The sequence below is a fragment of the Colossoma macropomum genome, unplaced genomic scaffold (assembly GCF_904425465.1).
Source record: "Colossoma macropomum unplaced genomic scaffold, Colossoma_macropomum, whole genome shotgun sequence".
NCBI lineage: Eukaryota > Metazoa > Chordata > Actinopteri > Characiformes > Serrasalmidae > Colossoma > Colossoma macropomum.
In genome coordinates this window covers 25,073,914-25,087,436 of record NW_023494806.1, presented here as the reverse complement: position 1 = coordinate 25,087,436, position 13,523 = coordinate 25,073,914, and the positions used below count along the sequence as shown (strand labels likewise).

Here is a 13,523-nt window from a genome sequence, read left to right as displayed (position 1 = left end):
CTTCTGTGCTTTAAAGCTGCACTATGTAAGATTGTTTATTAAAATTAAAAGAAGTACACACTTAAAAATGAAGGTTCTTCAAGGGTTCTTTAGTAAAGAAAATGGTTTTATATTGAACCATGAACACTCAAAGACCCCTTTGCATGATTAACAAGGGTTCATTGTATGGTAAAATCGTTATGCAGATTGATGGAGAATGTGCTGTAGATGGTTCTATATATAACCTTTTTGAAAAAGGTCCTCTATAACACCAAAAAGGGAGTCTTCTACTGTTACAATGTCAGGCATGTTACAATAGAAGAACACACTACAACACACTGCTGTGAGACACCCTGTAAAGCCTGAAATAGTAATTTAAAAGTCAGAGGCCTCAGGTTGGATTTTCTGGGATTTTTTCAGAGCACGTCATACATTATGTAATAACGTATTACGTATTGACGTCACACTGACAGACTCAGAAAATGATCCAGTTCTTATAGATAATTCACTTATTTTATCATGATTTGATTTGATGAAGAATTATTGATGTGCATGCAGTTTTGTTTTGCAGAATGAGGAGGCATCACATTGTTACCATGTTTTGTCATTTCTTGACATTAACACAATGAGAAAAAAAAAATGCTTAAAGGCAGCATTTTAACTGGTTTGGAAAAATTTCTGTCATTTGAGCACAACTGTTTGCATAATGTAAGCCCCCACCTCACTGCCCACTTTACTGTGATAGAAACACAGATGCCTCGTCAACAGTGGTTTCTGCGTAAGAGGACACAGTTTCAAAGTCGTTTTTCTGATATGTTTTGAAATTATTACATCCTTAATTATTACATGTCCATTATGAAATTGATTGTCTCAGTCTTTCACTTTCTCTTAAATCACTGTCTTACCTACTTGTCAATCAAATGCGGAAACCCAACCCCCTAAGAAGCACGTCCTGCTCCCTTTAAAGCACGAGACGTGGCACACCTTGCATGTAAAAAGGCCCCGTGTAAATGCGCCCATAGTCACTTGTCCACATCACAAGTACTTTCAACTGCAAAATCAAGATGGGTTGCTGCATCCAAGCACTTTGTCAAAAAGACTCTATAGAAACACCAAATGCCAAGGCTTTTATAAAAGTTTCAAAATATTCACAAACAACACATTTTACCAAAGGATGTCTTTGTCCACTCTGTGAAAGGCTAAACTGTGGGGTCATATGCCTTGAGTCCTTTGAAAATCTTTGTATGGCTTTCAAGGCGAGGGTCACACGATAGCTCTGCATGACTCTCTTTTTCGAAGGTGCTTTCACCTTTGGTCAAGTGCTTTGAAACCAACATGCTATTGTTATTTTACTGGCTATGACGAGGACAAAGGAGCGACTGACCGACTCACGCACATTCACTGTAACATTATATGGCTGGGAATTTCTCCCTCATTTCTATGCTAAATGTGATCTTTGGACTGCATGACTGACCGCCTTATTATCTATACATGAAGCAGGCTTATCAATACAGAACGTACTAGGTCCACAGACCAAAGACAAACACATGCTTTGTGCAGGAAGTTTCACTACATTGTAGCCCGTCAAGTTAATTCTGGCTTTCAGCAAAAAAAAAATAGACTTGCTTAAACATTATATAGAGAATTAGATGTAAAACAGCCTTTAAAACATTTCAGTCTATATCACCCAGTACATTCATCACTGGCATTACAAAACCTTATATCTGCAAAACGGTAAATTCTAGGAGAAGGAAAACAACTTTCAGTTGATCCATTCATCTGCAAATTGTTCACACAATATGAAGATCAGCTGCCATTTTATAAATGGTGTAAAAACAAACAAGAAAACAAACAGTTCTGTCAGTTCTTTGTTTTAGATTTTCTCAGTGCTGATAAACGTGTGGCACGTTCAATGCCCTTCAAGACTAAAGGAGAAGAAAGCTCTGCCTTTCTTTAAACTTTTCAGGCATTCTTATACAAAGACTAATGAAGTTTTCATCTCACATCAGATAAAAATATCTTTTAAAGCTAAGAAAATATAATTTTCCTATCGATCTTAATAATTACTGTAATGTTTACTTTAAGGGAACGATGTCTATAAATAATTAGAAGTTTATTAGAACGTGCAAATGGACTCGCATTTGAGGATACAACATTATCAGGCTTTTGGTTATCTAGGTTTTAGCTTTAACTCGACAAGAACAAAAGGCAACTGAGGCTCCACATGGTCTGGCCTATGACTGGTAGCTCTGCGGAACAATATCCCTCTTTTCCAAAGGAGCTCTGACTTAGTCATAAACACTACAAGTCTGCCTACTTTTCCCATCTGATATGCCTAATATACAACCAATACACCAAGTAAGTGCAATTGCTAACTTGTTCAGAGATCAATGTTAAATCAACCAAGAGACTTCTTGATGGGGAGTGTTGGATCATGCATGACAATATGATAAATGTGTAAAAAAATACTGTAGTATCATTTTTGTAATGTGACTCTGAGCAGTGACTTCTATTGTTAAAATTGTTTTTTTATTTTTTAAAAAATCTTATTTTAAAGCACTTGAAAAAAGATTTTTGTTTAAGTTTTGGTTGCGCTTCATAAATCATAAAAAAGGTTGCTGCAGGTGCGTAAAGCAAAAGGTAAACTGAAGTAATATTGGCTGCACACTTGAAGTAGATGAAGACAGATAACATCTAGCTTAAAAATGTTTTATTACATTAGGCAAAGTGCAAAATATCCAAACACAGATCAAGCAGATGTTTCAGCTTCCTGTTATCATCAGTGCTTATGGTTTTAAAGCAGACATTCTTGACTTTTTCCAAGTAAAAGAGTCTTAAAAATGAAGGTGCCAAAAAGGGTTCTTTGGTTTGATGTCATACAAGAACCGCTTTTGTTTCCTGTCCAATGAAAGGGAATTGCTTTTTGCAAAGTCAAAACAGCCTCCATATAATGCAAAGGTTTTATACCAGTGTTTTCCAACCCCGGTTCTGGAGCTCTACCTTCCTGCAGAGTTTAGTTCCAACCTGTATCCAATAAGCTAATTAGCTGGAGCAGTTGTGGCAAATTGTGGTTGGAACTAGGCTCTGCAAGACAGTAGCTCTCCAGGACCAGAGTTGGAGACCACTGGTATACCAATTAATATTTTGTGCTGGAATGTCCAAGCCAAGTCAGCCATTTTTCACTTTTGTCTGAATAGTAAAATGGAATTCTGAGTGATTTCGAGGGCACCTCAGTCTCCCACAGTGCATTCCAACACAATTTCTAGTGAACACCATAGATCATGTATTGCAAGTCTGTTGTTATTAAGCAATGAGCAGAGAAACGTTAGCTAACATTAACAGTGGATGCATTTCAGAATCGTAAGAGATTCTCCCGACTTTCTGTCATAAGGGGAGGTTCACACTAAACACTTTTTTGAGGATGAGGTGCCTATTGTTTTCTATTTCTATTGTTTTCAATGTGGGAGACATGTTTTGTGCTGTTCTTTCAAGCCGGGCACCTTTTATGTCCTCTCTCTGTCTTTTGTGCGGAATACTTCAGGTCCCCTCAGTTAAAAAAGCTACATTTAAAGAGTTCAAGCATCCTAGTCATAAGCATATTTTTTCCATGCTGAACAATCAGAAAGGTGGACCTTCAGTGACAGTTGTAAGGTAACAGTGATTGCTGTCCTTAATGGATCTAAATCATGACAAACAAAAGGCAGCTTTTTTTGTTTAGCTTGCTAACCCCACCACATTTGCTAGTTAATAGTAGTAGCTAAACTTCATGCCAGCTTACTAGAACAGCTGGGGTCTTGTAAGTACAGCGCTTGAGATTTTAGGTATGTTTTTTGTTGTTTCATTATGTTATCTATAGTTAACAAGCAAGTATTTTGGCTAATTTTAGCCAGTCAGTTGGCCATCATTAGCTGCAAAAACAAACAGTTCCATCCTATATAGCACAACACTAATTAGGAAGTAGCAATCCATTTCAGTTGTAGCCTCAGTCAATGAAACGAGAGGTTCTAAACAGTGTACCAACCAAATGATGCATAAAGATTTTGGTCTGAAAATGCTGAACTCCTCTGTTAACTCAACAACCTAAAGAGGGGCACGAATGTTGACATCATGGTATCACTTGCTAAAGAGCAAAAACAAATAGCAGGGTGGGGTGGGATGGTGGCGGGTGAGGGGTTAGAGCACCTTCGGTTTCAAATGTGTACCTCCCAACAAAGGAGCCCCTGAGGCACCTAGCACAGGTGTGACCTGGATTTGATAAACTTAACTTCTTACCCAGAGTAAATAATGCCAGAGCTGCCCAGGTGCACCTTTTGTTTGTGTGTGACTTTTGGCAGCAGCGCAACTTTCGCAACAGGGCTGGGGGAGGAGGAAAAGCACAAAGCAGCCTGAGCTCCACTCCAGGCTTTATGAGCTCAGCTGATGGGACAGATAACGTAAGGCTCAGGAGTTGCTCCCTCCAACACACCCAGATTCTGCTGGATGTTGTTAAAGAAGTTTAATGATGGTAGTGAGCTGCTAGCTTCTGTCACTGCTGAACACTTCCTGACAGAATCCAGTTCCAGGTTTTGCCCTCAGGCTAGACAAACAAAATGGTTTTATTGCCATTTTTTAAGCTGTCATCAGATTATTAGCGAGCTGTTAATTTTAACCAGTTCTTGAAAGACTCGCAGGTATGATTTGGACTTCATATGGCAGTGTGTTAGCAAACAGTAGGGCTACAGTCCAAATAAGAGTGCTTAATAAATCCAAATACACTTATGAACCAGGAATGTGTGTACACAAATGCTGTGTGGTCTTCCGCATGTTGCAGAGGATTTATATGGGAAACCAGCTTTAATGATTTAGCAAGCCAAGTGAACCTACATATCGTATTTCTTTTTTTCTTGGCCTGAAAAGCTTAAAATTGGGTAAAAATGACCAAATATTCAGCTTTTTTGTCCCTTAAAAGAAAAGTGCTATTAAAAGTGCATTCACGACATAGTATTCTGATGGCATTCTGTCATAAAGCTAGCATTTAATATATGTGTTGTATTCTGTAGCACAGCACTGCATCCCTCAGCCTCACTAGTTTGACAGAATTCATGATCTTATATCCTTTGTTTTCATCCATTAATGTTCTCTCACTAAAATACCCAGCCTGCATGACCAAATAGGTCATACAACCAGTGGGATTTCCCCTCACATTCCCCTCCAAACTATCATAGAGGGTAATAAATATAGACAGGATATTTCCCTCACTAGTAGTAACATTAACTATCTGGCCTTCTTCTGCATTAGCCAGCTAGCAGGAAGAACACTTCAAACATCCTGCTCCAAAGCACTTGTAGGTTTTCAAAAGTTCCTCCCACCCTCAAGATACATCATCTGAAGGGGATTTTCCTTTTGTACAGTCATTTAAACTGGAAAATCTTACTCCTAAGACTATTTTGGTACCACTGTAGGAGGTGAGTAGCCACATTCTCAACAGATGTAGCAGTGGCTACTTAATTTTGGCCAGTGTGCCCCTCTAGTTATGTTAGTTTATGTTAATGCCCTCATGTATGTATAAAATGCACATGAATCTCAGTGATGAAGTATTTATATGGGCTTCAGTGATTTAGCAGGCTACTCACATTTCTTTCTTTCATAAACCGAAAGGCTAACAATCCATACAAAGCAGTGACAAGCCCCACTATGCTATGTACCATGTACCATGACAACATGTTTGATCAGCCGATCCTGAAAGCTTAGATAGGTTACTTTACAGTGTAGCTTACACTAGTGGGTGGTCCTAATATGCAGCTTCATCAAAGATTAGTTTTGTAATGCGATTCTGTAACAGAGAACACTTACGATTCTTTATACAGCTCAAAGGACTAAGAACTTTAAGACTATGTCAAGGCTGCAGGTAGGATGTGAAGGAATAGCACTATAGTATAGCAAGTAAAAGCAGTATGGGTAGTACAGGCTGAACTATCCTCTTTTTGTGTCCGCTTGCTTTGCTCAATCTGCACGATCTGAATTTTTTCAAGCTTGACGGAGATCGAGCTTGGTGGCGCCGCCGTTCCCGTTCATAGTGCTGAATGGTGTAAATATTACACACCACAAGTGCCAAGAAACTTAGAGCTAGCTGTATTTTAATTACAACTCAGGAAGCCATAAAGCCACCACTGCAACAGTTTTATAAACTTACACATTTATAAATGTTCTGCCTTTAGCCAAATACGCTTGCCATGACTTTTGATACAACAGAAAATAACTTTTCCATTTAGAAATATTTACGACTGTGTGCTAAATAGTGCATTTTCCACTCATGAAAGAGCAGCAATCTACAACGTAAATGTACACTGGATGCCTTTAAGAACATAATTCTCATATGAGTAAACGTTGGCCGCAGTACATTTAAATAGCACAAACATACCAACAAGGTCAAACCTCATCAGACTGTATTACGTTTACCTGTTATTCAAACAACTTCTAAGGGAAGTGGTATTAAGTGCTCAAATGTGGATTTGATTTTAAACAGGGAGGGCGGGCAGGGGGTCAGAGGAAAATAAACATTTTTCCAACCCAATTTTTCATCAGAGGAAGCACTTTGGAGAGGGCAAAAAATGCATAAAAGGGGATTGGGAGAGCATGTCAGCATAATATTGCTGGTAATCTACAACACTGTTTTGTCCTGATTTTTTTCACCTCTTTTTTTCTAAACACAGGAAGCGGTATATTAGACAGTGCTTTTTCTTGGACTCATCTACCGCGGTTTCTTTGAAAATTTGAGAACAGGACAAGCTGTAACCTAGTCTTTTATATCGGCTCCGTTAACACTGGCTTATAATACTAAACGTGGCAGCACAGTATTGTTTACAGCATCAACATTTTGGAGGGAAATGTGTCTACACTCGCCCGACGTACTTCATCCGATCTCATAATCACCAAGCCCCATTGGGGCGGCTGAGAGGTCACATAAAACCCCTGTTTTGTGGCTCCTCTTGACAAATTGTGGCGTCATGTGTACTTGTCTCTGGTTGGTCAGAACACAACACCATTTTAGTTTACATTCCATTTGTCATTTATTTATTTGCCCTCATGTTGCGGGGGTATTGTTTTATTAAAGCCATGTAACGCTGTCACCGGTTGACCCATGTGACATGCAGTGTTAGCAGCAGTGATAATAAACACTTGCCCCTGTGTAAGAGGTCAAAACCCCAAGCATGTCGTTTTTGCCCTGAATTCATGACAAATAGAGCTCTTTCGGAAGAGAGCTATATATATTACAGGTCAGGGCCACTCCATTAAATCAAATTAACAATGTTAACAGATGTCAGTGTGCCAAAGCTTGCAAGAAACAAAAAGAACGTACTCCAACTTAAAGACACATTTTGGCCCTGTCTGTTTGAAATAATACAGTCAAGCGATGTCAAAATAAAGCGTCATGGCTATGGTAAAAATCACTAAATGCACAGCTTTCAGTGGCATTTTGCTTTTATGGGACAGCAGCAAAATAAAATATGGTGAAATGCACCAATGTTCAATAAAAAAATTTTTTTTATAATTAACAGTAAAAATCCACTGAGCAATGTAGTTTGTTAACAGTTTCCTACAGTTGCCAAGCAACACTTTTTTTAATAACTTGGCACATCATTACAGAATTCAACTGATGTATGCAGTAACAGGCACTAAGATAGTGTTCAAAAAACCTGGAAGCAGCATGGCACAGCCATATTGTTGACATTCTGTCAGCATAATGTGTATTCAGTCAATGCCAGGATTCCAAAAGATATCAAGAAAAAGTCAGCTTGATCCAACAAGCTGATCCATGCCAAAGCCGATTATGCTTTATTGCCTGTGATTACATATTCAGACGTCTATAATTACCTTGTAAATACTGCATCAGCCTACACACTGCAAGAGCTAAAAGCATCCAAATCACTAGAGTCATTTGATTATTGTGGAAGGCTTAGCGATATTCTGTCTTTTGTACAGTTGACTAGACCATCAAATGGCGTGGTGACCGCAAGAATGAGTAATAGCTACAGATCTGTGTGACCTTAACTGACTTATTGCTATCATAAAACAACGCCAACATAAAATATGATAAAATATTCAAAAGTTCAATGAACATTTGACGTTTAATAATAATTGCAATAAACACATTTTTCACCAAGAAATTTAGTTCTTTTAGAGTGTGCTATCACAACTACAGACTGCTAACAACAACTTAGTCAGCCAGCACTGTACATTTGTATATTGTATATAACATTTTAATAGTTTTGTCATGAAGAAAATATCATAATATAGCAGTGTTTAAGGCAGAAACCTTTACCATATTTGTTTTTAAATTATTAGTTTCTGGTCCCACAATGGATTTAATACTACTTAGGACAGAGCTAACTAAGCTAATTTGAATGATAAATATAAACCAAACAGAAGTGACATAAAGGTGAAAAGACTGAACGTTTGTTAGACGTCCCCATCTCACAAAATATATGGCCATCATAATAAACTAAAAATTTTATTCCCAATGCTAGCTGTTGATATTTTTCAATGTATGTATAAATTTGAAGGGGAATTCCACCAATTTTTGAAAATATCTGTGTACTTCAATCACTGAAATGTAAACAACGTCATTCAGAGTGGTTTGATATGAAATGGTTATTTGAAGACAAATGTACTCTTTAAAATGGGAGTTGCAATGTCATTTTATTTATTGTCTAAAATGACCAGTGAACCCACACGTGTCTTCTAAGTTTTTGTAAGTATTGTAGTGTTAATGTTCATTAAGTAGTGGTGGAAGAAAATGTAAAAAATACATTTTAGGCCAAAATCTTATCTCAAAACTATTGCAAAACAGACATTAACCTGCACAATCATAACCATTTCATGTAATAATGTTAAGCTATGAAGATGTCTGGTTTCTATCACCACCACTGTGAACAATTCTGACTCAAGCATCTCTAGAATGGAGCATTTCACATCAAACCACTCTGGATCACTTTGTTTACATCTTGATAATTTAATTACACAGAAATTTTGAAAAGCTGGTGGAATTCCCCTTTAACCAGCCAATGGTGTTAAGGGGGAAAGGCAGATTTGGGGATGGCAGGTTTGCTTGTTAAGCATGTATGTATAGGGGTTGATAGGTGTTGTAACTCTCCCCAGCTTGACACAGTGCAGATTTTGTTCATGTTCTAATGGAATTGATGCCATTTTTTCAGGGGGAATCCCATTACGTAGTGAACGGAGAGCTGTAATAGTGTACTCACATTCATTTTCCCACTGCGGTTGGCCTCCTCACGCTCAGCCAGCGCTCTCAGGAAGTTATCTTTGAGTTCCTTTCCTGCACTTGCCAGGGTCCTGGAAAAGTCAACAATGAAAAGGTTTGAAATGTTCCTTAAAAAAGTATTTAAAGCCTAAAATGTTCTCTGTTTGAGTTTTTTCCCCAAATAAAGCTCACACTGATGCTCACTGTTTTTGATATTAATTTATTATAGCAGTAATGACTCCCACTCACCAGTCAAGCTCCATATATCATTTCTGCACTACTTCCACATTTCATTTGCATATTAAGGAATAGTTGTAATGAGTGAATAAAAAGTAAATTTAATAAAGAAAAAACTGACACTGTTTCAAGGTTTCACTCATTTATTCACAAACAAAAATAAAAAACCTGTGCCATTCATGCGGTTAACTGTAAAACAAATGCAGTAATGCATCATATCAAGGAAGGAAAAAGACAGTTGGGCTAAAAGCAACCGGTCGCTCAAACTTTAAAACAGACCAAACAAACTCATAAGCTATTTGACACTGGAAATAGATGCAGCCAAACTGCTAAAGAACTGATTTATGAATCGAAAAATGTGAACAGTCCCAGCGAGTGATTTCAGTTAAACACTACAATGCTGGTAATTAATCACAGTGGGGAATGCTTTTGGATGAATTTTCTCTCCCCCATTATTCAGGCCTGTTTTGTGTTGAACGTTGCTTTTTCGACGTGATCTGGCCTCCTTCCATGGAAGCAAAGTTTTGGCCTTCTCCAGGAGCCACGGCACCTGACAAAACACTGGCACTCATCTCGCTCCTTTCACAGTGCAGTACCAGCAATAGCGCCTTGTCATTCACCCCAGGGTTCGCTTTGCTCAACTTTCATAATGTCTGCAGTATACCTGCAGAATCATCTGCTTGCCAGTAAACAGGTATTTGAGAACTTGCTCGAGTTTACGCACTCCTCTGTGAGGTCCAAAGAAAAGGTGAAAAGGGTAGCTGGGTACAGAATGACCAATCCTTACCTACTTACACTCAACATTACATTCTTCCATGCAGCTAAATTATTCATTTTGATGACAATCACCTTCCCAAAGTCAAGAGACAATACGATATGTTCCATATGTAGACCAGACGTAAGGGTGAACAAAACTGTAAAAAAGTCACATTGCAATATGTCATATTACATTATATGTTGTTGGGAGTGGGCTTTACTAGGGGACTTACAGTTCATTATTTGATTCGATATAGTGCGGTAGATTTTTTCAATAAAGAAAAAAATAAAACATGGCCGAAAATGTGTCTCATGTTAGTATTTCAGTTTAGTAGAGAATTCAACATTTTAAAAGTGCAATATTTTAAATAAACCTGTGCTTTATAGTGCCCCGATCTAACTCTCAAGTCGTAAGCTAACACACTAGCCACAGGCTAACATGTTCGTTATGATACAAAGATATAACACAATGCAATATGATATGCTGCAATGAAATTTAATACAATACGATTTGTGGTATGTGTGTGTGTGTGTATATATATATATATATATATATATATATATATATATATATATATATAAAAGCATTTTGGAATGAAAATCTTCATTTTGTTTTTGCAATAAATATTGCAACACAATCAAAAATTTACCCGGTTTCCCACATATTCCCAACGGAAAGGCCAAGTTTGGAGGGAGAGTTCAGGGAGCAGGTGTTAATTGCCAGGTTTAGTGAGTATGTTCGAGTAGGGAAGTCAGCAACCTGGGCCTCCAGGACGTGAACCCTTGGTGAACCCTTGATGTCTCCTATTACCATAATCAGAGGGAAACAAAAATGTTTTAATATTAAACACAATACGTGACTGATTACCTCACTTTTGACTGGCTAAAGTTATTTACTATAACTGAGATTATGGATATTACTGCAGGTAAATGTTAATTAACCAGTGTCCTACCTTTTACAGGGGAAGTGGTTGAAGACAGTGATGCTCTTGTCACTTTTTCATGGCATTCAACTTTGTTTTCTTTACCATGGTCAACTACAGCTACTCATTAGCTAGGTTAGTAGCCTACAGTAACTAGCAGAGCTCAGCTTCTCACCATCAGGGCAAATAGTGCAGCAAGCTAAAGCTGTGTTAGCATGTTAGCTTCGGAAAAAAGGCTCTGTTTTAATGCCTTTTTGAGGGACAGATATTGGCATGTAAATGAGAGTTTGGTAAGTTTCTTTGATTTACTTAAAGTGGAAAAAAGTAACGAAGATGCAAGGACTCATGATGACCTTACATTTTTCAGTAGTTTTTATTGACATTTGAGTACTTCTTTTTTTTCAGTCACAAATCTGGCTTCCAGGTATAGGATAACAGTCACAGTCACAAATCTGGCTTCCAGGTATAGGATAAGGATATGCCGCCCCAGCACCGCCCCCCCCCCACCCCCGCCGGTAAAAGACTGGTCTTCTGAACGCCTTTATTTAACCAAACACCCATAGAAACATCTGTGATTGGTATGATGCTCGCAACACATAATAAAACATTGTGGTTAGTGGATTATTTGCAGATTGCACACACTTCTGCCATATCAGTGCAGTAAAGGCCAACATCACAACAACAATTAAGGAACGATATATTGTGTAGCCCTAATCAGAATATTTTGAAAGCAGTACATTTTGTAAAATTCAGCTCTGTTCTTGTAACATTTATCTCTTTTCTTTGTGTATAGTCAGTTGACCACTCACTACTGCTCATTATGCAAATAGCTCAAAAGTCATGCACCTGCACTGGCCAGAAGGTTTAATATTCCTAATGAGCCCCCAAACCCCTCCTCGCTGTGGGGTTAACAGACATCCACTGTTTCTCAACTCAGGTTACAGAGGGACAGGTAGGGGGGCTTTTACAAACAGGGCCTGCCGCTTAGAAAGGATTTAGCGGACCATGATGCGCTTGGGGCCCTCTTCTGTTTATTCTGGATGATGAAAAGAAAGTAGGGGAAAAGCTCTAAGTAAATGGAACACACACATGCCATTTATTTTGCTCAAACTACTTGGCTGCCTGCAGTTCATAAATGTGCAGTCAGATGCCAAGTACTGTAACATTAGCAAGAAGTGACTGTGCAGCATTACTCCACGAAGAATACAGGCCTGCGAGACTGACTAAACCAGAATGATGCAGAGCATGTGAAACCTTGCAATGATCTTAATGTTTTCCTGTGCTATTAAATGTAATTACACAATTAAAGGATTAATTATGTTGTCAGTTACGTAAGAACTTAAATTTACTTTTGATTTACATTCTATATCGACATATCCTTCTGACCAATTTCCATTTGTTTCAGTGTCAACCAATGAAATGTGGCAAAATTAGGTCTGTCAAAGTTTTCACATTAGTAATGTGTTAATGTGATAATGATATATATATACAAAAAACAAAATGTTGTTAAAGCATTATCCCTGTTTGACCCTAGTTCAGGCTGAAGCCCAGCTGCTCTTCTGATATGTTGCTAAGATTTGGGCTGTGTCTGAAATGTAATAAACACTGCCTACTCAGACAGTACTCTGAGGCAGAAAGGCACCCAGTCATGTCCGAATGAAATGTCTGCATAAAATGCTGCTTTCTGAAATTCCTGTTTGGCTGTTTTTTTTAAGGCAGTGTAGATGAGTCCCTGGCTGCCTTAAATTTCCCATAATCCTGTGTGTCAGCTCCAATATAAATAAAAAAAACAGAAAACACAAGTGCTGACAGAGTGGAGGAGAGTGACTCGTTTGTGTACAATATTTTTTATTTTGGTTATAAAAAAACTCAGCATGCTAGCTTTCTTAAAATAACTTTTTTCAGGGTCTAACACTAACACCTAGCAGTGAGCTGTCATGTCTTAGCAATGACGTGACATATCGCTGCTCTGGTAGTGTGTCTCAAACGTGGTTTGGCTGCAGATACCTTCATCACAATGCTGCTTTAGGCAGCAGAACATCGAGACAGCAGCCTTCAGTTTCGGACACAGCCATAATGCACAATTGTAGCCCTCTCATTCAATTACAGCTTTTAAATAAATTTCTTTGGCACTTTAGGAAGACTACACTGGACAGGGCTTGCAGAAGAACTATAGATAAATCAACGATCACCTAAGAAAAGTAACAGCAAAGTGGAGAGCTACAGCTCCCCTCAAGAGCCTCCAAGAGTTCACAAGCTGTATAAACAAGAACCACTGAAATATTGATATATACACTCGTTCAAAGTTATTTCACTCTATGGAAATCACATGAATTTCATGTTCAGCCCTGAGTTCACATGATAAAAATAATGTTTTTGTCCACTCA

At 38.2% G+C, this 13,523-nt stretch overlaps 1 protein-coding gene across 1 annotated transcript in view; it reads right to left on the bottom strand.

The window, feature by feature from the left end:
* Nucleotides 1–13,523, bottom strand: part of cfap299 (cilia and flagella associated protein 299) — a 116,107-nt gene that overhangs the window by 58,857 nt on the left and 43,727 nt on the right. The window contains exon 4 of the mRNA XM_036598259.1: nucleotides 9,222–9,312. Within this exon, the coding sequence (XP_036454152.1) occupies nucleotides 9,222–9,312 (91 nt within the window). The remainder of the gene's footprint in view (nucleotides 1–9,221; nucleotides 9,313–13,523) is intronic.